The sequence below is a fragment of the Macaca mulatta genome, chromosome 10 (genome assembly GCF_049350105.2).
Source record: "Macaca mulatta isolate MMU2019108-1 chromosome 10, T2T-MMU8v2.0, whole genome shotgun sequence".
NCBI lineage: Eukaryota > Metazoa > Chordata > Mammalia > Primates > Cercopithecidae > Macaca > Macaca mulatta.
Window position 1 is genome coordinate 15989100 of NC_133415.1, and position 24880 is coordinate 16013979.

At 53.6% G+C, this 24880-nt stretch overlaps 1 protein-coding gene across 4 annotated transcripts; it reads right to left on the reverse strand.

Moving 5' to 3' along the window:
• Nucleotides 1–259: 259 nt before the first annotated feature.
• On the reverse strand, nt 260–22517 carry RASD2 (RASD family member 2). 4 transcript variants are annotated; one of them, XM_077949857.1, is made up of 3 exons: nt 21895–22517; nt 7129–7408; nt 260–2703 (listed from the first exon to the last, which is right to left on the reverse strand). In XM_077949857.1, exons 2-3 carry the CDS (start codon nt 7397–7399, stop codon nt 2174–2176), a joined length of 801 nt encoding a protein of 266 aa, XP_077805983.1. In that variant the 5' UTR covers nt 7400–7408; nt 21895–22517; the 3' UTR covers nt 260–2173. The 4 variants fall into 4 exon arrangements, with proteins under 4 accessions (XP_077805983.1, XP_077805982.1, XP_077805981.1 ...); XM_077949856.1 differs by lacking the exon at nt 21895–22517 and adding an exon at nt 14532–14622; XM_077949855.1 differs by lacking the exon at nt 21895–22517 and adding an exon at nt 13993–14046.
• Between the last annotated feature and the right edge of the window lie 2363 nt (nt 22518–24880).

Below are 24880 nucleotides of genomic sequence, written 5' to 3' on the forward strand. Positions count from 1 at the left end.
CCCCTCCTGTGTGGACACAGACACCTCGGTACACAAACCTGGAGGACCCAGGAGGACCAAGCTGAAGGAGAGCATCACCTTCCATCTGGGGGTCTTATCCCCCTCCCCCGACACTTAAACTTGAAGGTGGACTCAGTGCTGACCCTCAGGGCCAGGGCTCTCAGCAGGTGCATTTTGGGCGGGAAAGGCCAGCTTTGATCGGGGAGGGGGCACACCTCCTCTTGGAAACACGAAAAATACACATGGGCAAGGACACGGCTTTGTAACAAACTCACTTTTATTGATAGTGTACACGGAGATCCATGGCAGCGGGGCTGTGCCTGGGAGACAGCAGGCCACACACTGGTGCAGCCAAGGTGCCTGGTCTGCTCAGAGGGCTCAGGCGCGGGGTGGGGAAGAGGACAGAGGCGGGGTTGGAGCTGCTGCGTTCAGCACAGACGCAGGCAGGGGCCAAGGCTGAGATGCAGGTGCAGGTATGCAGAGCTGGGGCTGGAGCATGTGTACATCTGTGTGTACATCTGTGTGTACTTGTATATACATTGGCATGGGGTACACAATATCTACAGGGACCCTCACAGACTGATCTAGGGAGAGGGTTGAGGACAAGATGTCCCAAAGCCCTGAAGGCCCCAGGGGCCAAGCATCAAGAGAGGGGGCACATCGTGGTAGGTACCGAATGCCCAGCACTAGCTTGCTTCTGCCACCCACAGACTTGCTGTGTGACCTGGGGGAAGTTACTAACCCTCTCTGGACCTCAGAAAGACCCATTATATGATCACTAAGGTTCCTTAGGGCCCGAAAACTTCCATATGTTTAGAGAGATTAAAATACAAAATATACTTGTTAAGAGCTGATGACAAGGGCCTTTGGTTTATGGGTTCAAACCCACCATGCCTGAGTACATGGTTGGACCCAGCATAGCCCAATCCCGGGCACAAGGAGAAGACCTGCCCTGAGCTTTTCTGTTGGACCCCTCCCAGGCTCAGTTCTGGGTCCCAGCTGCTCCTCCCTGCCTCCCCACCGCTGTGTGTGCAGAAGGTGGTGGGGCAGCAGGGGCCAGGGCTGGGGACCCTCTTGGTTTCCTAGGACACAGTGAACCCAGCACCCAGTAGGTGCTTAATAAATGCTTGAGGAATGAGTACAGTAGAGGACAGCCTGGTTCTAGGTGGAGCTGTACCCTGAACTTGCTAGGGGACAGGGTTGTGGCTTGGGGCTCATCATGTCCCCTCCGAGTCTCAGTGGTATCCTCTGTGAAATGGGAGCATTAAAAAAAGCAGCCCTGGCCTGTCCACCCCACGCTTGTGCAATTGTCTGTAAACCGTGGAGTTCAATGGCGGAGGTCAATGTCTAGGTGCAGACAGGCCATGGAAACCCTGTTTGGGAATAGAGGAGGAAGGCATCCCCAGAGGAGGCCGTGGATCTGAACTGGGTGAGGGCCTGGCCAAGAAGGGAGTCACTAGGCTTTTACAGTACAATGATTTCCATTTCTACTGCTATACATGACATGAAAACAGCTGCAACCACAACAAAGCACAACTGTCGGGCGGAGGGACCTGGGAGAGGAGGCTGAGGAACGTGGTCTAGGGGTGAGCGTGGTCTAGGAGGCGTGGCCACGCCCCCTTCAAACACACAGACGCCACTGGCTCAATGTCAGGGGCAGCTGGGGGCTAACTTGTGTGTGTGCTGGGGGTGGGAGGGGGTGCAGAGGCAGCTAACCCAGAGGGTAGGAGTTGCAGGGCTGGGAGAGAAGTTCTCCCAGCCGCCACCCAAACCAAGCTGGGTGTTATGCCAGGAGAGAGGAGACCTTTCTCATCTGGCCTTCCGTGTCCTTTGCATCCTGAGACTTGTCCCAGGAGGCTCCATATGACGCAGCAATCCTCACCCCTCTGGGATCAACATTCCTTCCAACCCCAGGAGAGGAAGGTGTGAGGCTGCAGAGATGTGTCCTCCCACAGAGGAGCTGAAACCACCAAGGAGCTGTGGACAAGGGGACTCAGGAAAGCTGTGAGAAGGCAGACGGATGTGCGGAGGCCAGCGCCCGGGGGCCTCCAGTCTGTGCCTAAGGTCTGTGAACAAGACTGCTGCGGGGGCTTCGGTGGGGGGATGCGCACAGCGGGCATCTGGGGCCACCTCCCTGAAGGCACTGGCCAAGCCCCGCCCCAGCATCCCTCGCTCACTGGATGGTGCACTTGTCCCTCTCGCGGGCCTGGCCTTCTCGAAGGACCTTGGCCTTGATGTACTTGAGGTCACTGTTGACGCTGGGGCGGCGGGCGAAGGGCGAGACCATGCCATAGGCGTCCATCTCCTTGACGCGGCGCATGCAGAAGGGCCTGGGGTGGAAGGCGTCACCGTACTGCACGGAGATCTTGCGATGCAGGGCGGGGCTCATCTCGTGCGGCAGCTTGGCCATGCTGAAGAGCACGTAGAACATCTCGTCCACATTGGTGTTCTTCTTGGCCGACACCTCAAAGTAGGCGCAGTTCTCGTCGCCGGACACCAGCAGCTCGGCCTCGGTGGTGGGCACCTGGCGGCAAAGCTCGCCGTGGTCGTTCTTGTTGCCACAGATGACCATGGGCAGCTCTGCCGCCTCCTTGGTCTTGTTCTTCAGGCAGGACTTGACCTCTAGGATCTGCTTCTGGAGGCGCTTGACCTCATCGAAGGACTCCCGGTTATCCAGGCTGAACACCAGGATGAAGACATCCCCTGCAGGGAGAGAGCCCAGGCAGTGAGTTCACCGGCCAGCTGTGACGCCTGCCCTCCTCTGGCCACAGAACACCAGTCCTAACAGCTGGGAGTCACAGGTGCCCTGAAGCAGTTATGCGGCGTAACTGACTTAACCTACGCAGCGAGTCTTTGGGGTAGCTGCGATTATTCTCCCCGTTTTCCAGGGCAGGAAACTGAGGCTGAGGGGGTTGAAGCCTCTGTTCACAGTCGTATAGCTAACACGTGGACCACTTGGTTCAAATACAGTCAACTCACTTCACATTTCCTTGCAGGGCTGCAGAGGGGTGGGTGATTTGTGTGGACTGTGTTCAGATAATAAGAATCATTTCTATGAGCGCAGGTGGCCTGCCTGTTTTGCTCAATGCCTAGTTTGCATCTGGCCTCATCCACTTAGCTGCCAGCAGACTTGAGCAGATCACGAAACCTCTGTAACCTCAGTTTCTCTGTCTGTTTCATGCAGATGAAATATTACCTTGCAGGATAATTTTGAGAGTTATGCAAGATAATGAATGGACAGTGGTACATGCTCAGTGGCCTCAGGTGTCAGTAACGATGAGAATGAAGGCCTACTGGGGGCCAAGCACCGGGTATGTGCTCCAGGCCCATTGTTCTCTTGATTCCTCACTATGCCTCTGTCAAGGAGATTTTGTTACCTTTGCGTTACAGGTGAGCAAACTGAGGCTCAGAAAGGGCATGCCGCCTGTCCAAGATCACACAGCTTCCGCGTGGCTAGGCTGAGATTTCTACCTGATTCTGTCCTCACCTAGCTAGTGCCTGGCACCCGGTGGATGCTCTCTGCTTCTCAAATAAATCATGGGATGAAAAAGTGAGCGCTGGCCTCCAAGGCCCACACTGCCTCCAGGATAACTCACCACATCACTCAAGGCAGGGTTGTGAATCTGAAACAGGGGCTGCTGTGGAGACGGTGGGGTGGTGAGGAGGCTGTCTGGACTGGTGCCTCCATCCCGATTTCCAGCTCTTAACAAGCACCTTCCTCACTTTTGCTTAAACTCCTTTTTTTCTTTCTTTTTTTTTTTTGAGATGAAGTCTTGCTCTGAGGCCCAGGCTGGAGTGCAGTGGTGTGATCTTGGCTCACTGCAACTTCCGCCTCCTGGATTTAAGTGATTCTCCTGCCTCAGCCTCCGGAGCAGCTGGGATTTCAGGCGCCTGTCACCACGTCTGGCTTTTTTTTTTTTTTTTTTTTTTGAGACAGAGTTTCACTCTTGTTGCCCAGCCTGGAGTGCAATGGCGTGATCTCAGCTCACTGCAACCTCCGCCTCCCGGGTTCAAGCGATTCTCCTGCCTCAGCCTCCTGAGTAGCTGGGATTACAGGCGCCCTGTAATTTTGAGACCACACCTGGCTAATTTTTTGTATTTTTAGTAGACAGGGTTTCACTGTGTTAGCCAGGCTGGTCTCGAACTCCTGACCTCAAGAGATCTACCCACCTCGGCCTCCCAACGTGCTGGAATTACAGGCGTGAGCCACTGCATCCAACCACTTTTGCTCAAACTCTTGATAGCCTTGTGGTGTGACAAGATCCCTGTCTCACAGATGAGGAAACTGAGGCCCAGAGGAGTCAGCAACTGGCCCAAGTTCTCGAGAAGAGAAGCAAGCAGCTCCAGCTTCTGGCAGAACGGCTGCCACCTTCCTCTGCACCCCCAGAGCACATCATTTGCTCCCACTTCATGGCACATGGCACATTCAGAATGGTGTCCAGGCCAAGGGTGTGCTCCAAACAGTGAGCTCAGGCACAGAGGAGGGTTCCATCACCCACTCATCCTGGTCTCCCCAGGGCCTGGCACACAGTGTTCACCGAGGCAGGCTGAAGGGATGGGAGGTGATGGAAGAAACTGCAGTGTGGGCTCTTCTGAAAGGCACTTGCAAGGCAGCGTCAGCTTGGCAACTCTTCCTTCTTGGGCTGCCAAACCCCATCCCATTAGGCTAATCCGGGGCCCCTGAGGACTCGTGGCCTTGACATATTCAAATGCGAGACTGCGATGCCAAGCATCAGAGATGCCTGTCTGGCAGCTGGAAGAAGAGCTGGTGGTGGAATTAATGGCTTTCAGAATTTCCTGAGCAGCAGGAAAATGAGGTTGAAAAAATGAGGTTCCACCAGGTTGGAAAATGAGGCACGGGTTGGTGTGTGAAAAAAACAAGCATCAGACAGATGTACTCAGAATGATATGCGCTGTAAAAAAGAGACAGACAAAAATACTCTCCATTGTGGGAATACAAATACGAATGCCAATGTAGTCACGGAGGCCCGGAAGGCTCCATGCCAGACTGCCAGGGTGGCCACCTCCGGGGCAGGGGCAGGAGCGTGGGATTGGGGACACGGGTCAAAGGGGCATTAGCTTTATCTGTAGCGTTTGCAGGAGGGTGTGTTTGTGTATTACTTGTGTCACTGAAAATTCATGCTGAAAATATGCACGTGCTTCCTCTCTACATCTCCCCTCTCTTTCCCTCTGTCATTAGCCTTATTCATAGCAGTGGGTACCCAGTCCCCTCCCCGAGGCTGAGAGGGCTGACACCAATGCAATACCCGTCACTGCTGGAAGCTCCTGCTACAAGCCTTCTTGCAGTCCTCACAGCCTCCCTGCAGGGTATAAGCCCACTGTGTGGCTGGGGAGGCTGACTCAGATGGGATGCATGTGCCTCTGTTCACACATTTAAGCCAAGAGGCCCAGAGAGGATTCGAACACAAGTCGACCCAGGGCTCTCCTATCTACATGCCCCTTCTCCAAAACTGGGGGTGGAGTGGGGAGCTTGACTGCTATCTGGGTCAGATGCTCTGAAAAGCCAGCCTGGAAGAGAAAGCACTCAATGAGGGGCCACCCAGCAGCCTCAGTCTTGGCCTCGAGGCAGTGGCAGGGCTGGGCATAGCATGGGTTTCTCCATATAGAAGTATCTCAGTTGAAGGGTTATCTTAACGACGCCTAGAGAGTTGCCTGCTCACTCCTTCCCTTATCCCTGCTCAGCAACTTGAGGGGAGTGACTTGGGAAATGATTGTGTAGCTGGGAGTAGACCCACTACAAATGCTGACTCAACAGAAGACTCAGGGATTTATTGTGCACTTACTATCTGCTCACCAAGCGCCTTATGTATATTAATTCATTTAATTCTCACAGTGCCTTTAGGATGAGTGTTGATGCAATGCAACTTTACATGAGAATGCTGAGACACGAAGAGATAAAATCCCTTGCCTCGAGGTACAAAGCCGGGAAGCAGCAGAACCAGGACTCAGACCCAGGTGCTGGGTCCCGGGCTTGTCCTCTTAGTTACCATGCTAATGCAGTGTAAACGAGTGCACAGCCCCTCAGCTCCACTCACCCTTTCTTCCCCGTCACCCCCGCCCCCCACAACCTCCCTGTCCCTCCTCACCCCTCCCAGCAGGGCTGAGAGGCTGCGGTGTGGCTTTGTCTGAAAGCACAAGAGCAGACTCCCTTTTCGAGCTGTGCTGCCATTGGAGTGAGTTACTTAACCTCTCTGGGCTTCGGTTTCCTCACTTGTAAAAAGGGAACGAATAACTATTTGTGAGGGCTAAATAACTACATGCCGGACAAGGGGGCTCACGCCTGTAATCCCAGTACTTTGGGAGGCCGAGGTGGGCAGATCACGAGGTCGGGAGATCAAGACCATCCTGGCTAACATGGTGAAACCCCATCTCTACTAAAAAGACAAAAAGTTAGCCGGGCGTGGTGGCACGGGCCTGTAGTCCCAGCTACTTGGGGGGCTGAGGCAGGAGAATCGCTTGGACCCGGGAGGCGGAGGTTGAAGTGAGCTAAGATCGCACCACTGTACTCCAGCCTGGGTGACAGAGCGAGACTCCGTCTCAAAAAAAATAAAATAAAATACACTACATGCCAAGCTCTAAGAACAGGGTCAGGCCCATAGCTTCTGATAAGTGTCAGCTACTGCCATCACCGTCACTATTACTATGACCAAGCCCCCTTCCCTTTGGTGACCACTGCCAGGATCCTGCCCTTACCTCTCTAGGAGGTGGCAAAGGCCTGGGGTGTGGGAGACCTGAGCCCCGAGGACTGACTGTGGGCCCCGGAGCTCTGGTGCGTGATCTCCTAGAGGAGGAAAGCAGCAGCCAGGGCATCATTCTGTTCGCTAGAAAGGAATATCCCTGGGGCATGCTGGTATCAGCTCCTGATCTGGAAGGCGGCCCCGACAGCCATGAGTAATCGATCCGGAGTCTAACAGAATGGAATTGGGGGGCCCAGACTCCATCACTAGTTCTAGCAAGTGGCAAAATCTCTCCGAGCCTCACTGTGCAGGGATGACGCCTGTCTCAGATGATGGCTATGCAAGTACTGTGCAAACTGCCAAGTGCCCAGCACACTCCACACCCATGCCCCGGCCCTGCCACCCCAGCCCAAGCACCGGTGGGCCTCACCTGTGAGGATGGAGAGTCTGCGCATGGCGGGGAAGGGGTGGTTGCCGGAGGTATCCAGGATGTCCAGCTGGTACATGTCGCCGCGGATGTTGTACACCTTGCGGTGGAAGTCCTCGATGGTGGGTGTGTACTGGTCCTCGAAGCGCCCATTGAGAAAGCGAGACACAATGGAGCTCTTGCCCACCCGAGAGGCGCCCAGCACCACCATACGGTATGAGTTCTTGGCGGGCACACTGAGCGTGCAGTTCCCGCTGGACAAAGTCTTCATCATGGCTCGGGGCTGTGACAAAGCGAGAGAAGCAGACGTCAGGGGACCCTCGACCTGGCCCTGCCACCTCTTGTTAGAGGCCTTGGCCTCCTCTCTAGGGCCTCTGTCTAGGTCAATGGGAACCTCCGACGAGGTTCTAAGGGGCCTTGGAGTTCTACCCTCTCATTCATTCATGCCCTCTTCTTTACTCCTTCCTTCATCCACTCACTCACTTACCGTCCGTTCATTCATCCTTTCGTTTATGCAAGCCCCGGACTCCTGGGATTTGAATCCTTGCCTTCCCTCTAGCTACTGACCTTGGGCAAGTAGCTTAACCTCTCTAGAAGTCACTTTTCTCATCTACAAAATGAGCCCAAGTCATAGAGTTGTTGCAAAAGGCTCAGCACATGGTGAAATCTCAAAAAGGGTATCTATCGTGAGAATCCGTTCTTTCCCTGGTTCATCCATCTGGCTTTCCAGGAGCCTGTGAGTCTAGGATAAGACACAGGGAAGGCACTAGCATGCATTTCTTAAGCCTGAGGCAGGAAGCGGTTCTGTGGTCATTCAGCCCTCCTGGGAAGAAGGGAAGGCTAGGTCCACACCACATGCTCCAAGCTGGATGCCTGGGGTTGCTCCTGCAGCCACCCACCTTTAGACCTGTGCTCTGCATCTGGCGGGCTCCCTCCGCTCCATGGCCTCCCGGATATTTTTGCCTCCCAGGCCCTAGGTGTTTACTTGCCTCCAGGAGACCCAGAGGCCCGGAGTAGAGGATGTGGAATGGGGAATAACTCATGGCTGGCTCAAGTTTCCCGCCCAACTCCAAAGGTTAATGGTTCTGGGGCAAACCCAGAGCTTTCTATGGGAGCCTCTTGACCTCATGAAAGAGGCCGACATGGATCCAAGCTCTTGTATAAGCAAAGCCACAGGCTCCACCAGGCTCATCCCAAAGGCTCTTTACAGCCCAGCCCTCCTTCCTTTCCTACCTCAGTGCCCACCAGAATCCCCACCCCAGAACCCCTGACCCCAGTCACCCTAGTTAGTTTGAGCTCTGCTGAGATCGGCCTCCACTCCTTTGCTCATGCCACCCCTCTGCAGAACACCCTTCTCCCCTTAAGTTTCAGGATCTGGCTCAAGTGCCACCTGCTCTCTGAAGGCCTCTCTGATGTCCCCACCCTAGCAGGAATCCCTCCTCTCTTTTCAGCTCCTGAACTGCAGATGGGCACAGGCCTGCTGAAATGTCAATTCCCTCGGTCCTCTGCAGGCTGCCACAGGTTGTGCAGGTTGGCCACTGCACAAGGCACATGGCTGGGTGGGCAAGTGGGGGCTGCATCCCAGAGGTGGGGGCTGCATCCCAGAGGAAGGGGCATTTTGTGTAGAGGAAGACGCATTGTTTTTAAATTCACACAAAAAGCTGTATGTGCCCATACTTGGTCCCCACCCCAGGATGCCCCAAGTCGGTTTCCTTGAGTGCCTCCTCCATTAACCCAAGGTGCTTTCCAACACCATCGCTTCCTGGCTATCATGATGCTAAGGTCTGAGATGGCCACTCGAGGTGGAGAGGTTACCTGCATGTGAGTCCCTGGCACACATCTGGATCTGCTCACCCTGCCCAACTACCAGCCTCTGTGCAGGAAACCGCCTCTCAAAAATACCTTTGTTATAAGTCCTGATTGGTGGTATTTGCCAATTTCCATGGCGTAAATGCTCCCACCACGGTCAATTCTAAGCTACCAATGTGACTTCGATGAATGAATCACAAAGGGACGCACACAATAAGCCAGCTCAGCACACGGCGGACCCCAGGCCTGGAGCCACAAGGACGGCAACTGCTGCCACTTGAGCCCATGCAGTGTGCCAAGCCCTGCACTAAGTATAGAAATAATCATAGCTGGCATTTATTTTGCAGCTAAAATATGCCAGAGTGTTCTAAGTGCTGCACACATGTTAACCTATTTCTCCCTTCAGTAACCCCAGAAAACAGGTGGTGTTATGCTCCAATTTACAGATGAGGCAACTGAGGCACAGAGAGGTTAAATTACTTGCTTACAGTTGCACAGCCAGTAACCAGCAGAGGAGAGGTTTGATCCCTGGTGGTCTGCTCAGAGCTCCGAAGGCTCTGTGACTAGCCTACTTGGTTAATAAGGGAGCCTGGGCAGTAGTTCAAGCCTAAGACCCCCACGTCCCCCACCCAGCTCCCACCTACAGCTGTCTTTGAATTTATCCCACAAAACTGCCATGCCATGTACACAGCAGGGGCTCAATAAACGGTCTGTGCATTCATCAAATGGTAAATGGCTCTCTCTTTGGGTTTGCCTGAAGCCCCCCTCTGGGACCTTCTTTCCTCAGCCTCAACCACCTGACTGGCCCAGGGGCCGTGCTAAGGAAGGCCCTCCCCTAGGGCAGCCCTGATGAGGTGCCCAGGGCATACGTGTGGGAGGCAGGAAGTGAGAGAGAGGAGGGTGGAGAGAGGGCTGCCAGACCACAGCAGGGGAGCCCTTCTCAGTCTCTGCCGGGGAGCCCTTCTCAGTCTCTGCCAGGCTGTCTCAGCCAGCCTGGGCCTTCAGCAGAGATGGGGGGGAAAGAAGCCCTACCCCATGACAGCCCCCTCCCCAAGTCCCTCTGCAGACAGCTTGACTCTGCTGGTGGTCACTTCTGTCTAGACAGGACGGGAAAGGGGCCAGAAGCTCCCAGGGATAGTATGTGTCTCCATCACTGCCCTGCCCAGCCTCCAGCCCAGAGCTTGGTACAGACGAGCTGATAGCAATGACTTAATGAGCTTCAGGGAGTCAGAGAGAGGAGGCAAGAGTCAAAGAGGCAGAGAATCAGAGAGAGGAGGCAGGGAGTCAAAGAGAGGAGGCAGGGAGTCAGAGAGAGGAGGCAGGGAGTCAGAGAGAGGAGGCAGGGAGTCAAAGAGGCAGGGAATCAGAGAAAGGAGGCAAGGAGTCAAAGAGAGGAGGCAGAGGGTCAAAGAGGCAGGGAATCAGAGAGAGGAGGCAGGGAGTCAGAGAGAGCAGGCAGGGAATCAGAGAGAGGAGGCAGGGAGTCAAAGAGAGGAGGCAAGGAGTCAAAGAGGCAGGGAATCAGAGAAAGGAGGCAAGGAGTCAAAGAGAGGAGGCAGAGGGTCAAAGAGGCAGGGAATCAGAGAGAGGAGGCAGGGAGTCAGAGAGAGCAGGCAGGGAATCAGAGAGAGGAGGCAGGGAGTCAGAGAGAGGAGGCAGGGAGACAGAGAGGGGAGGCAGGGAGTCAGACAGAGGAGGCAGGGAGTCAGACAGAGGAGGGAGGGAGACAGAGAGAGGAGGCAGGGAGTCAGAAAGAGGAGGCCGGGTGTCAGAGAGGAGGCAAAGGGTCAGAGAGAGGAGGCAAGGTGACAGATAGAGGAAGCAAGGAGTCAGAAATAAGAGACAGGGAATCCGGGAGGGCAAAAAAGGAGAAAAAAAATCCTCTGTGGTTTTTATCTCTGAGAGAAGACTAATTCTTCACATGGCCTGAGCCACGTGGGGCTGTGTGAGACATCTGGACACCTGGACGCCAGGTGACAGTGCCTCTGTGGGCGCTGCCTCCTGCCTCCACATCTTTCTTCCCTCTCCTCCCCCAGAGGTGGCACCATGGGCACCCTTGTGGGCACGTCTCTCCTCTGCAGCCTGTTCTCCCTTCTCCATCCTCAGCCAGGCTGACCTCACACAGCAAGGAGCAGACAGGGATGAGTTCGAAGGGCCCTTTGGGAATTTGGAGTCCAATATCAATAACTGAATGGATTTCAGGAAGTCAGAGAGAGGAGGCAGGGAATCAGAGAGGGGAAGTAGGGAATCAGAGAGACCAGGCGCCGAGAGGCAGGAAATTCAACAGAGACCCCCTAACAACACAGGTATCCGAATGCACATACTGTGACTACTGACCCCGCCACAGGGCCATTCTGAGGACAGGTGGAAGCCAGAAAGTTCCCAGAGCAGAGATGAGGGGGCGCCATCCTGGGGGCACAGTAATCACAGCCAGGAAGGCATCCATCAGCCCACTTAACTGATGGGGACATTGACGCTCAGAGAGGTTAAGTCACTTGCCCCACTTGACACAGCAGATGACTAGCTGGGCTGGGATCAGAACCAGGTTGTTTGGCTCCAAAGTCTGGGCTCTTAACTCTATGAAAACCCACTCCTGGCCAAAACCGGTCTTTTCCAAAACACTGTCTATCTCAGTGAAGCCTCAGCTGGCGTCAGGCTGGGGGATGACCCCTGAGACATATTATATTCTCACTCCTTCTCTCCCTGTAGGCAGCAGAGCGGAAAGGGGGCAGGCACCTCCCAGGATTCTCCCCCAACCCTGCCAGCCACCTCCGAGCAAGTGTACCTGTGGATTCAACACTTCTTCTCCCTTAAGCCTGTCCCCCAGGGCCTGCCTGGAAGATGAAAGAGTCACACAGGCACAGGCAGCGGGACAAGAGTCTGGACATGTTCTCCCGGTGTATGCCCCAGAGCCTGTTTCACTGCACTGCCCCTCCTCCACCCCCCATGCCTCCTCCATCAGCGCACACTCAGCCTCTCTGGACACGCACATTGCCGTCACTGGCCTCCAGCTGCCGCTCTGAGAGTCCAGGGGCTTGGCAAAGCCAACCCCACCACCCTTGGCAGCTCAGGTGGTAGAAGGTAGGCAGGCATCCGCTTCCGGCAGGCCAGCTCTGCCTCTCACCAGCCCGGCAGCCCTGGGCAAATGACTTGGCTCCCTGGGGCTCAGATTATTCCTCTGTTAATGGCAAGAAACAAACTCCCTGTGTGGCCCTGGGCTTCCAATAAGTCTGGAGGCTGACCCAGCTCCTGAGCCACAGCAAACCTGAACACATGCTGGGTTCTCTTCTTCGTGGCACTTTATCTTGGCAGCCGTGGGGCTGCCCAGTGAGGCTGGACTGGAATGCAGGCGCAGGTCTTGCAGGGAACCCATCTTGTCTCTGACACCACGGGAGGCCTGAGTCACCAGCTCCTGACCTGGCTGCTCCCTCCCAGCCTGGCTTCCCACCTTCCATGAGGTCTTGGACAACATCCCTTGTCATCCTCCCAGTGCTGGGGACAAGAGGAGGGGAGGGCACAGAGAGGCCTCCAGAGCTGCCTTCTGGGCCCTCCAAGACAGCTAAGTTACAGGAAACCCCTCCTGGGAAGGGGATCATTCAGGAAACTCACTCAGCACCAACCCAGAAAAAGCTCAAGAACTCTGGATAAGGAAGGCACTTCTTAATCTTCCTTCCCCACCTCCAGGTATGCAGGCTGCAGCCAGCTCCAGAAGGGGGACAGGAGTGTTTGGGGAAGTTGACTCGTCTTCCCTGAGCCCCGGTTTCCTCCTATTTAAATGGGCTATTACTCTAGCTCTTTAAATGGAAAGCCTCTGGCACCAAAACTAGAACATAGTAGAAGCTCAATAAATCTTTCTTTCCTGGGATAAGTAAAGGGTATAGCACCCAGTTTGACACATATAGTAGGTGCTCAACGAATTTAATTTTCTCCGGGTATGTAAAGTTGCCAGACGATCCCGGCACATAGTAGGTGCTCAATCAATTTCACTTTCTCTGGTCATCTAAGGAATCACTGAGCTTTCCTCCTCCAAGCCTCTACCCTTTCTTCCCGGCTGCTCCACTTCCCCCAGATCCCCAGCTCTACTGGGGTGTCTCCTACCTGGGAGTGGCGGGCCCGGCCTCTGGCACGGCTGGGAGAGCTGCCTGGAAGCGCTGAGAGCTGCGGGGAGCCGCCTGCTGCTCCAGCCGCCGAGCCTCCCAGACTCTGTGGTGACTCCCGGGTCACTGCGCGGGGATCCTCCCCTGCGCGGCTCGGGACGCCGGGCTGGGCGCGGCCGGGCAAGGAGGCGCAAGGGGCAGGTGCCCCATGGGTGGGCTCCGAGGGCTCGGCGGGGCCCGGGCAGGGGGCGGGCTCCGGCTCGCCGCCGCCGGCCCTGCCCTGCCCCGAGCCGGGAGCCTCCTGCTGAGCCAGGTGCCCGGAGGCTTGGGGACGTCCGATCCGGGGGTCCCCGCCTGCGGCTCTGGGGTTGGGAGCGGAGAGGTAGGGGCGACTCCGGTGATGAAGGAGCAGCCTCTCGAGACTCGGGGAGGGGGATCCTTTGGAGGTGACTGTGGGTGCGTGTCCCGGGTGGGCGAAACCTCCTGGTCGCCTATGCCACCTTCTCCGCCTGCTCCAAAGGAGGTCGCTCGGATCGGGGGTATCGGGCTGCGGGGCTCGGCCGCGGCCTCCTCCTCTGCCCGCGTCTGTGCAGCTCTCCCCGCGCTGGAGCGACGGCTTCTTTCTCCCCGCGCGGCGACGCCAGCAGCTGAAGGAGGAGCAGGGCGCTCTGCTCTGCTCTGCGCGCGTGTGGGAGGGGGCCTTGAACGCCGCCCCAAGGTTTCGCAGCTCCAAGTTAGCACCAACCCAGCTCCTCCTCCTCCTTCACCTCCTCCTGTCCCCAGATGAGGAGAACTTTGTGTGTGGCCCTGGGTTCTCCCTCCTTCCCCCTCTCGCAGGCAGATGCCCCACTGTCACCCGCAGGGTGAAGAGGTCGCTGATCCCTCCGAAAGGTGGCAGAACCTCAGGCTCCTGATGGCGGTACCAGCGGCGCCCTCCCGCGCCCCTGCAAGCGTCGCCCACCTGCTCCTTCGGCCCCCAGCGAGCAGCGCCTCCCGCAGCCCAGCGCCAGCGTCTGCTCTCCAGAGCCGGCTCGCCCCGCCCCACCCCGGCGCCCCGCCCCGCCCCGGCGCCCGGCCAATGGGAGGCGGGTCCCGCGGCCCGGCCCCGCCCACCCCGTTCGCAGCCTCAGGGGCGCCGCAGTCTGCGGTTCCGCGTGTCCCGGCGCGTGGGGCCGGGGCCGCTGGGCGCGCGCACCTTGCCCAGAAGCCGGCACGGGCCTCGGAGGCTGACGTCTGCGCACGCGCTCACACGCACGCCCTGCCCGGCCGCAGGTGACCCGCATGGAGTCCGGCCGCCTGCCCACTTGGCCGGGGTCCTCAGCGGCTTGCGCCCGGCCAGGCCGAGTGCCCTCCGCCTTCGCAGAAGTCCCCGGGTGCCCTCCCAGGTGTCCAACCTGTCTGTCCCAGCCGCCGCCTCCCTCCCGAGGTCACAGTGCCCACGGGACCCTGCGGACTGGCACATGGGCCATGCACGTGTCGCCCAGGGGGGCGGGGAGTCACCTTGGCTTAGTGGCCAGAGGTCTTCGAGGCATGCGAGTCGCAGAGAGCACTGCCCGGGGACACACCAGGTGCCTTGAGCATTGCCTCTCCTGTCTGCATTCTCCCTTCCCACCTTTAAATGAGGGGCTTGACCTAGGCCAGACATCGGACCTTCTCACTGGGCCATAGCTCCACATCACTTATTACTTAATATATTTTTTTAAATACCAGATCCACTTTCCCCACCCCTTAAACACATTTTTTTAGAGAATCATTATATCACTGCCTTAAATGGGAAACCAGTATCACTTGCCATAAATAGAAAGTAAGAGTTAAAATAAGCACAGTGAAAACAAAGCAAGGTTATTAAATTCTAGCTGGAAACTGTGGTCTGCCAAGGCTTGAGATGTGCCCTCAGTGAAAAAGGGAGATTGGCAAGATTTGGAGAGGTGTTAAATACCCATTAGCACCTAACAGAGACTTTCTCCTTCACGTATCAGGAGGCTTAAAAGAGAATGTTCTCATTGTGTGATACAGCAAAGGAATGCGATGCTGTGTCTGTGTCCCTCAGTTCCAGACCCCTGGACCTCAGGGATGTCTGCCAGCCTCACCCCCACCCCAGACCTGGCCTCCCTATCTCATGAAAGGCAGCAGGGGTCTGGGAGTGCACCTGAGGGGCCAGCTCCATTGGCTGAAAGATTGGCATTCAAGTCCTGTCTCAGTATCTACCTAGATGTCTGACCTTGGGCCAGTCGTGAAAAGTCTCTGGGTCCTCGTTGTGCCATCTCCAAAATGGGCATAATGTTGATGGGTCCGCAGAATGACAGAAGTACTAAAATGGCCTGGGACTTTGAATATGGAAAGTGACTTGCTTTGCTTGTCTCTGTGACATCTTGAGATTCTCCAGGAAAGTTAACCAGAGAGGATGGGGCAGGTGGAGGTGGAGGGTGCAGTACCTGTACTACCTGATTGTGTTTAATGCCCCAATTTAGGCCACAGAGGGGCTAAGGGGATGTGCCCAAGGTTACCTGGTGGCAAGTGGCAGGATCGCAGCCCGGTGCATTTTCCACATCCAGAGTTTGCCTCTGGGAACTGGCTTCAGTCCAGGAGGGTTTGTGCTGGGCATGACACACAGAGACTGTGAGCCTTGAGCTGGCAGTGAACTTGGCAGTGGGAGGTGAGTAGGGTGGCACGCTTCATCTGGAAGGCTGGGGTCAGGAGGACTCAGGTCGCTGGGCCAGCTCTGCCACCCCCATCACGGAAATGTGGCAGGCAGCCCAGGAACCCCATTGCTCCCAGATTCTGCAGAGTTGTAAAACAGAATGGGTCATACCCCACTGACCATATCACTGTCGCGAGGGGAGCTGCATGTGGAGTGAGAAACCTGGGAGGTCCACTTGCCCCAGCCTCTGTGTTCTGCTCCTGCCCTCCCCCGCTCCCAGTATGGTATGGCTCAGTCAATAAGCAAGTACACATAAGGGATCAACTGATGCCCAAGGAAGCTTTTCGTGGCAACAACGCACTTCCCACATGTGCCTATTTTCCCCTTCCCTGCTCCCCACAGCCCACTTGCCTCACCATCCCCCATCAGATCCTTTGCCATAGCTCTCCCTTCGTTCCCTGGGCTCCCTGTCACTCTCTCTCTCCCATATAACCTGAGACCATTTTAACCCTGTTCTAAAACTGCCACTTCCTGTTCCAGAATTTTCAAGGGCTCCCCATTGCTTAAGATATAAAATCTTGGGCCAGGTACAGTGGCTCACGCCTATAATCCCAGCACTTTGGGAGGCCAATATGGGAGAATCACTTGAGGCCAATAGTTTGAGACAAGCCTGGCCTATGTTGGCAAAACCCTATTACTAAAAATATAAAATATAATAATTTTATACTAAAAATATAAAAATTACCCAGGTATGGTGGCGTGCTCCTGTAATTCCAGCTACTCGGGAGGCTGGGACATGAGAATTGATTGTACCCAGGAGGTAGAGGTTGCAGTGAGCCGAGATTGTGTCACTGTGCTCCAGCCTGGGCGACAGGGCAAGACTCTGTCTCAAAAAAAAAAAAAAAAAAAAAGACATAAAACCTAAAAATCTAAATTCCTTATCCTAGCATACAAGGCCTCCAACCAGGACGTGATTCCCACCATGCCCTGCACCCAACCTACATTCCAGCAAAATCAGATCACTTCCAGGTCTCTAAAGAAGCCAGGCTTTCCCTCCTCTGGGCTTGTGTATGCTGGTTTCTTATCAGGGATACCCTTTTCTCTATATTTACACATCAAACTCCTACACATTCTTCAAAGCACTGTGTCCACACCTCTCCCCACAAAACTTACTCCCAGCCTTTCTAACGGTGTGAATCTCCTCCTCTGGGTTCCCACAGCACCAAAGCCTGGCTCTCGTGCTGTGGGTAACTGGTCCTCTCTTTAAGCCTCAGTTTCTTGGCCTGTAAAGGTGGGTCTTACAGCCAGGCGCAGTGGCTCACGACTGTAATCCCAGCACTTTGGGAGGCCGAGAAGGGCAGATCACGAGGTCAGGAGATCGAGACCATCCTGGCTAACACAGTGAAACCCCGTCTCTACTAAAAATACAAAATATTAGCCAGGCGCAGTGGCGGGCGCCTGTAGTCCCAGCTACATGGGAGGCTGAGGCAGGAGAATGGCGTGAACCCAGGGGTTGGAGTTTGCAGTGAGTGGAGATCGTGCCACTGCACCCCAGCCTGGGCAACAGAGCGAGACTCCGTCTCAAAAAAAAAAAAAAAAAGTGGGTGTTACAATAGTAGCTGCCTCATGGAGTTGTTGGGAGGATTAAAATAAACTGTGAAGTGCTTCACACATAGTGGCCTTCACCATGATTACTTCCTCAATAGCCGGTGTTACATCCTTCCTCATATTTTGGACACATGCCTCGTCACCCCCATTAGCATGTGAGCACTTTTGAGTGGGGACCGAGCCTGATTCATCCTTGTATTCCCACATCATTAAGAGCAGCATCTCACACATTGTAAGTTTTTAATAAATGCTTATTGAATTGTGTTCAGCCAAACAGTCTCAGAGCAGAAGAAACGTACAAGCTCTCCTTGGACACCGGGAAAGGCGGACAGACACAGTGAGGCAGAGTTTCATTTAGTCCTCCTAACAGCCCCACCTACAGAAGGGGAAACTGAGGTTCAGGGACTATTCACAACCAGGCAGCTAATGAGAGGCTGAGCTGGGGTCCAAGAGAAATTATTCCAACAGGAAAAAAGGCACACGTCAGGCTGCTTTTCTAGAACAGCAGTTCCTAACGCTGGCGGCACATTAGAATCACCTAGAGGAGCTTTTAAAAGATATCAGAGCCCAGGCTCCCCACTCAGAGATGCTGATTTAATTGCTCTGGGGTTGGGTTTCATCACCACATGGTTTAAAGCTCCCCTAAGTAATTCTAATGTGCACCCAGGGTTGCTAGAGCAGTAATTCTCCAAGTGTGGTCCCTAGACCAGTAGCATCAGCATCATCTGGGACTTGTTGAAAATGCAGACTCTCAGGCCTCACCCTAGGCCCATGAACCTGAAGCTTTGGGAGTGAGGCCAGGCCAGCCGGTTTTAACCAGCCCTCCTGGTGATTCTGATGCACGCCAAAGTTTGAGAACCACAGACCAAAAGACTGAAGTTGGCAATACCATAGAGGTCATGTGGCCCAACCTTCCTGTTTTGTAGACAAAGAGGTGGTTTGTGGCTCGACCGAGTTCAACACATGCTCATGACAGGCTAGACCCAGAACCCAGAACTTGACCCAAGCACAGCGCTCCTTCCTGCTGAATGCACCATCCCAGACTACACTATCCCTAACTGAGTCTCTTGCCTTGGCAGGCCCGGGCACCTGTGCCAGCCTTGAACTTCAGCAGAGGACAATGGGTCATCAGCTGCATAAGCTCAGCTGGACTGGGGCACTGGGTCAGGTGCCAGTCAGTACAGAGGGCACATAGCCGGAACAGGCTGGTACCTCATCCGACATTCAGGGCCTCGCCCAACATCCCCGAAGGCAGACTGACAATGACATGGGAGGAGAGGTGTCCCCCCAAGCCAAAGGTCAACAGGGGCACAGCTGAACCAGCCACACCCTGCCCCCTTCCCTGGATCTGACCATTTCTGCCTCCTGCTGCCTCTCCGCCCACCTACTGAGCCCGATGATCTGAGCAAGCCCCAACTCAGTCAAGAGCCTGGGTTCTAATCCCAGCTAAACAGAAGTTTGCTGTGTGACCCTTGAATGCGCTGCTTAACCTCTCTGACCCTCATTGCCAAGCATTCTTCCTCCTCTCCTTTATGCTCCAGCCAAAGAGACTGACTTGTAGTTCCCTGAGCTTGCAAGGCTCTCTGTACCCCAGATCTTTGCACATGCCAGAGCCTGTGCCTGAGGGGCCACTCGTCTCTGGATTGCCAGCAGACTCCTAGTTTTCCTTCCATCAAGTATTCCTGCCTCTGGGAAATGTTGGTTGCTCTCTCTTCTGTGCTCCATGGAGCTGCCTTACAGAAATCTCTTGCTTTTGGATTAAACCCTCACTGTCTGAACTCTTGGTACTCAGATCTGAAACTTGGGGTTCCAATAGATTTGGATAATGCATCATCTTTTACTCTCTGAACTTGCTATGTAAGCTCTTTTTTTTCTTTTTCTTTTTCTTTTTGGAGACAGGGTCTTGCTCTGTAGCTCACACTGGAGTGCAGTGTCATGATCATGGCTCACTGCAGCCTCGACCTGCTGGGCTCAAGTGATCCTCCCGCCTCAGCCTCCTGAATACCTAGGCCTACAGGCACGCATCATCACACCCAGCGAATTTGTAATTTTTTTGTAGAGACAGGGTCTTGCTCTGTTGCCCAGGCTGGTCTCAAATTCCTGGGCTCAAGCAAGCTTCCTGCCTCGGCCTCCCAATGTGTTGAGATTACAGGTGTGAGCCACTGCATCGGCCAGAGCTTTCTATGTAAACTTTTGATGTCCAGAATCAATATCCAAATGGGTTTGAAAAGCATGTAATAATCTGTCATGGTGTCCTTGCCCTCTTGAGAGGAGAGGTGGTACTTGTCACTTAGTGTGCAGTAAAATTTGGATGAATGAATAAATAGTGGTCAGTTTCTTCTTCTGTCCAACAAGAATGTTGGGTGCTGTCTGAGATCCATCCGAGTCTACATTTCCAAGCTGGTTTAATCCCACCACGGGTGATTCAGGTGCCTTCCAGCCCATATGTTGTTTTTATGCAAATAAAAGAAAGATTCCTTTTCTGGGCAGAGGCAGCCCCTCTTTAAAGCTCTCAGCTGACCGGGCGAGGTGGCTCAAGCCTGTAATCCCAGCACTTCGGGAGGCTGAGACAGGCGGATCACGAGGTCAGGAGATCGAGACCATCCTGGCTAACACAGTGAAACCCTGTCTCTACTAAAAAATACAAAAAAGTAGCCGGGCAAGGTGGCGGGCGCCTGTAGTCCCAGCTACTTGGGAGGCTGAGGCAGGAGAATGGCGTAAACCCAGGAGGCGAAGCTTGCTGTGAGCTGAGATCCTGCCACTGCACTCCAGCCTGGGCGACAGAGCGAGACTCCATCTCCAAAATAAATAAATAAATAAATAAATAAAGCTCTCAGCTTTGAGGGGAAAGGCCAAGCGATTTCCTCAGCTGAGTGCCCTTGAGCAGTAAGCAACCTACACAACCATACAGGGCAGCCCTTTGTGACCTCATCTCAGTCCTTGAGAATTCACCACAGAATATTTTTGCAGGGAACTGTGATGACTGTGATCAACCAGATTGGGCCAAGCTGAGTGGGCAGCCAGGAGAGAAAGAGCCAGAGTGGACCAGAGGCTTGCAATCATAATGAGGACCATTCATGGAGCCCCCACTCTTTGCAGGCACTAGGTGGGTCCCTGTAACTACATGGACCTATTTTAGCCAGACCACAGCCCTATGTGGAGAGGCATTATTAGAGTCATTTGTAGATGAAAAAACTAAGGCTGACAACACCTGAGCAAGGAAGTAACAGAGCTTGAACTAAGTCTGCTTGATAACAACAGCTGCCTGGGCTAGGATCTGCTCTCAGATACAGCAGCAGCAACCACAGCTGCCTGTGTGTATGAAAATGCTTGTGATCCCCATGGAGGCTACCTGTGAAGCATGCAAGGCAGGGTTCTTTTTTCTGTTTTACAGGTGGCAGACCTGACACTCAGAGATGTTCCACAACTTGCCCAAAGTCACTTGACTACTAAAAGGCAGAGCCTGGACTTAAAGATATTTGGATGTTTGAACAACTACCCTTTGATCTCTTTTTACGATGCCCTGTTGTCTTCTTAAGTCTTGGCCTGCATCCCTCCATCCAATGTCATATCACCATCATTAGCATCTCTATCACCATCATCCTCATCATCACCATTGCCATCATCACCATAATCATCACCGTCATCATCACCATCATCATCCTCACCATCATCACCACCATCATCACCATCATCACACCATCACTCCCATCATCACCATCACCACCATCATCATCATCATCACCATCATCACCACCATCATCATCACCATCACCACAATCATCACCACCACCATCACCATCATCACCATCATCATCCTCACCATCATCACCACCATCATCATCACCATCATCACTTCCATCATCACCATCATCATCATCACTGCCATCATCATCACCATCATCACCATCATCGTCACCATCATCATCATCATCACCATCATCACCACCATCACATCATCACTATCATCATCATCACTGTCATCATCATCACCATCAATCTCACCATCATCACCATCGTCACCATCATCATCATCATCAGCATCATCATCCCATTATTCCCATCATCACCATTGTCACCATTATCATCACCACCATTACCACCACCATCACCACCATCATCATCATCACTGTCATCATCATCACCATCATCGCCACCATCATCACCACCATCATCATCCTCACCATCATCACCACCATCATCACCATCATCACATTGTCACTCCCATCATCACCATCACCACCATCATCATCATCACTGTCATCATCATCACTATCATCACCATCATCATCACCATCATCACCATCACCATCACCACCATCATCATCATCACCATCATCACCATCATCATCACCATCATCAATCTCACCATCATCACCACCATCACCATCGTCACCATCATCATCATCACCGTCATCATCCCCATTATTCCCATCATCACCATTGTCACCGTTATCATCACCACCATTACCACCATCACCACCACCATCATCATCATCACCATCATTACTATCACCATCACCATCATCACCATCATTATTACCATCATCACCACCATCATCATCATCATAGCCATCATCATTGTTGTCATCATCCTCTCTCAAGCCCATGGACCTTTTGCTCCTTTTTAGGTGCTTGTTGGGTCCCTTGGCCCGGGCCCGGTGTGGTCCAAATGGAGACACAAAGGCAACACAACTTCCTTCAGCTTTCCCCCTTCAGACAGGATTTGACAGGTGTCTCCTCCATCCTCTATCACATCTGATCCTTCCAACAGCCCTGGGAAACATGCAGAGCAAACTATTATGTGGGAGAGAAGCTGAAGCAGCAAAGGTTCCATGGCAATGGAGGAACAATAGGCCTTCTAGCCTAACATTTACCAACTGCTCTCCTTGTGCCAGGCTCCAGCTGGGGAGGCAGGCCCTGTTCTTAGACTGCTACAAAGTTAACTCATTTAACTTTCTCAACAACTATCTGAGGAGTGTCTTATTATCCCCATTTTCCAGACAAGGAGACTGAGGCTCAGACAATTCGAGTAACTGGGCAAATGTCACTCAGCAATAATTGGTGGAGTTGGGATTCTTAGTCTGTTTTTTGGACTCTGGAGTCAGTGCTCTCTCTGCTACAGGAACCACCTCCCATGCAGCTCCCTGGTGGTAACACCTCCTGTTTCTGACCTGGAATCTTCTGTGGGCCCCTTTAACCAGAGGGCACCAAAGACCCTGGGAGTTAGCACAACCCTCCGGATTCTGGCAGCAGCTGAGCTGCCAGCCTTACCCCTGTTGTCTACAGAGCAGGCACCTGTAAGCCATCAGTCTAAGAGACACTGGGAGACCAGGCTCCCAGAGGCTTAGCCGAACTCTGTGTGACTTGGTAGCTCAGCCCCAGGTTCCACCTCCATTTCTGGTGTTACTACCTGGAAGCAATGGGACAGAGGTGCCTTTGCTCTTGCCTCTTTCTCAGATACTTTCTCCCCACTCCCCATCACCATCATCCCCTCCTTCGTTTACGTCTGAGTGCCAGGTGTAGTCGAAAGGGCACAAGCTTGGCCACCACACAGACCCAGGTTCAAATCCTGACTCTGCCTCTCATCTCATCTTGGCCTTGGACAAGCTAGTTCTCTCTGAGCCTCAGTTGCCTCATCTGTCAAAGTGGGCTGTTGTGAGGAGTCATTCAGTCATTCAACAAATACTTACAGAACACTGGGCTGGGAGCCAAGCAGTACTTCGCGGGGGGAGGGGGTGGCACTACCCCAGAGAAGCCTTCAGCCCAGCAGAGAAAGCAGAGAGCCTAAGGTCTGAGGATGCATTCAAGTTAACCCAGCTAAGAGACGGGGAGAGTGCATCGGGCAATGGGGACAGTACATACAAAGACCTGGAAGAGAAAGACCAGCCTGTTTGAAAACACTGAAATAGAACCAGATTAGTTGGAAATCAGAGAGAGGGAATAGAGTGCAAGATGAGGCTTGAGAAAAAAGCAGAGGCCAGATGCACCTAGCACAGCACTTGGCACACAGTAGGCCCTCAATGTATAGGAGCTGCCTTCCCTGAGGCCACAGCTGAACCCCAAGCCCCAGGTGCAGGCTGCTGATGATGGAGGACAGGAGTCTATTTCCTCTCTTGATCAGCATCCAGCACTTCTGCTAATGCCACATAATACAGTGGGCTCATTACCTCAGAGTGCTGAGCTGGGGAGACGGGGGCAGAGGTTTGCCAACTACCTCTGATCCGCCAGAAATAGAATCCAATGTTCCAGGATGCTAATGACTGTGGCCTTGGTGTATTTCTCTTTCCTTTTAGTGGTCTCCAGTTGATGGAGTTGTTTGATGAAGAGGAAAGCAGCATAGTGGAAGAGGGGCAGAGTCAGCTGCACCGAACACTGGTTTAAGCCCCAAGCTGATGTATGATGAGCTTCACTTTAGGCACCAAGTGTGTGTCCATGAAGTTGTGCATAGGTCAAACTTGTGTCATTCACATCTTACTTTTTTTCTAGGCTCCACGATCCCATCAACTTCCAACGGAAGTTTGTCGGCAAATATGGCCACTGACGACGCCTCCCAAGAGATGGAGTTTATTTTCTCTGCACTGGAGTCTGAGATAATGTGGGACATGCTTTAACTAATAGAATGTGGCAAAAGTGAGGCTGAGGCTGTATCAGTTCCAGGCCTGGGTCCCAAGAGGCCTGGAAGTGACTGGGCAAAGTGGCTCATAACTGTCATCCCAGCACTTTGGGAGGCTGAGGTAGGAGATCATTTCAGTCCATGCGTTTGACATCAGCCTGGGCAATAAAGCAAGACTCCATCTCTAAAAAAAAAAAGATTTTTTAAAATTAACTGGTTGTGATAGTGTGTACCTGTAGTACTACCTGCTCAGAAGGCTGAGGTGGGAGGATTACTTGAGCCTAGGAGTTTCAGGCTGCAGTGATCTACGGTTGTATCCCTGCACTCCAGCCTGGGCAACAGAGCTGGACCCCATCTCAAAAAAAGAAAAAAAAAAAAAGGACAGGGTTCCTGGAAGCTTCTGCTTTCACTCTCAGAGTCCAGCCACCACCATGTAAGGAAGTTCAGGCTGTCCTGCCCGAGGGAAAGACCATGTGGCAAGAAAGGCCATATGGAGAACTGACTGCCCTTCTAGAACCTTCTAGCTACCAACTGAATGCAGCTGCCTGCATGTCCAGCCATGATCATGTGGAGCAGGAGACTTGCCCAGCTTACCACAGAATCACGGGAAATCATAAAAATATTGTTTTACACCATGAAGTTTTGAAATGCTGGCCTAGTGCAGTGGCTCATGCCTGTAATCCCAGCACTTGGGGAGGCCAAGGTGGGTGGATCACCTGAGGTCAGGAGTTCAGGATCAGCCTGGCCAACATGGCGAAACCCCATCTCTACTAAAAATACAAAAATTAGCTGGAAGTGGTGGCGCATGCCTGTAGTCTCAGCTACTTGGGAGGCTGAAGCAAGAGAATCGCTTGAACCCAGGAGGTGGAGGTTGCAGTGAGCCGAGATCATGCCATTACTCTCTAGCCTGGGCCACAGAGTGCGACTCCATCTCCAAAAAAAAAGTTTTGGGATGCTTTGTTATATCACAAAAGACAACAGAAA

What these genes read in the sequence shown, in the direction of transcription:
- RASD2 (XM_077949857.1), bottom strand. Translation starts at nt 7,399, where the DNA reads ATGATGAAGACTTTGTCCAGCGGGAACTGCACGCTCAGTGTGCCCGCC. An exon ending in CAGACTCTCCATCCTCACAG is followed by an intron (nt 2,704 to 7,128) that starts GTGAGGCCCACC and finishes CTCTCCCTGCAG; the next exon opens with GGGATGTCTTCATCCTGGTG.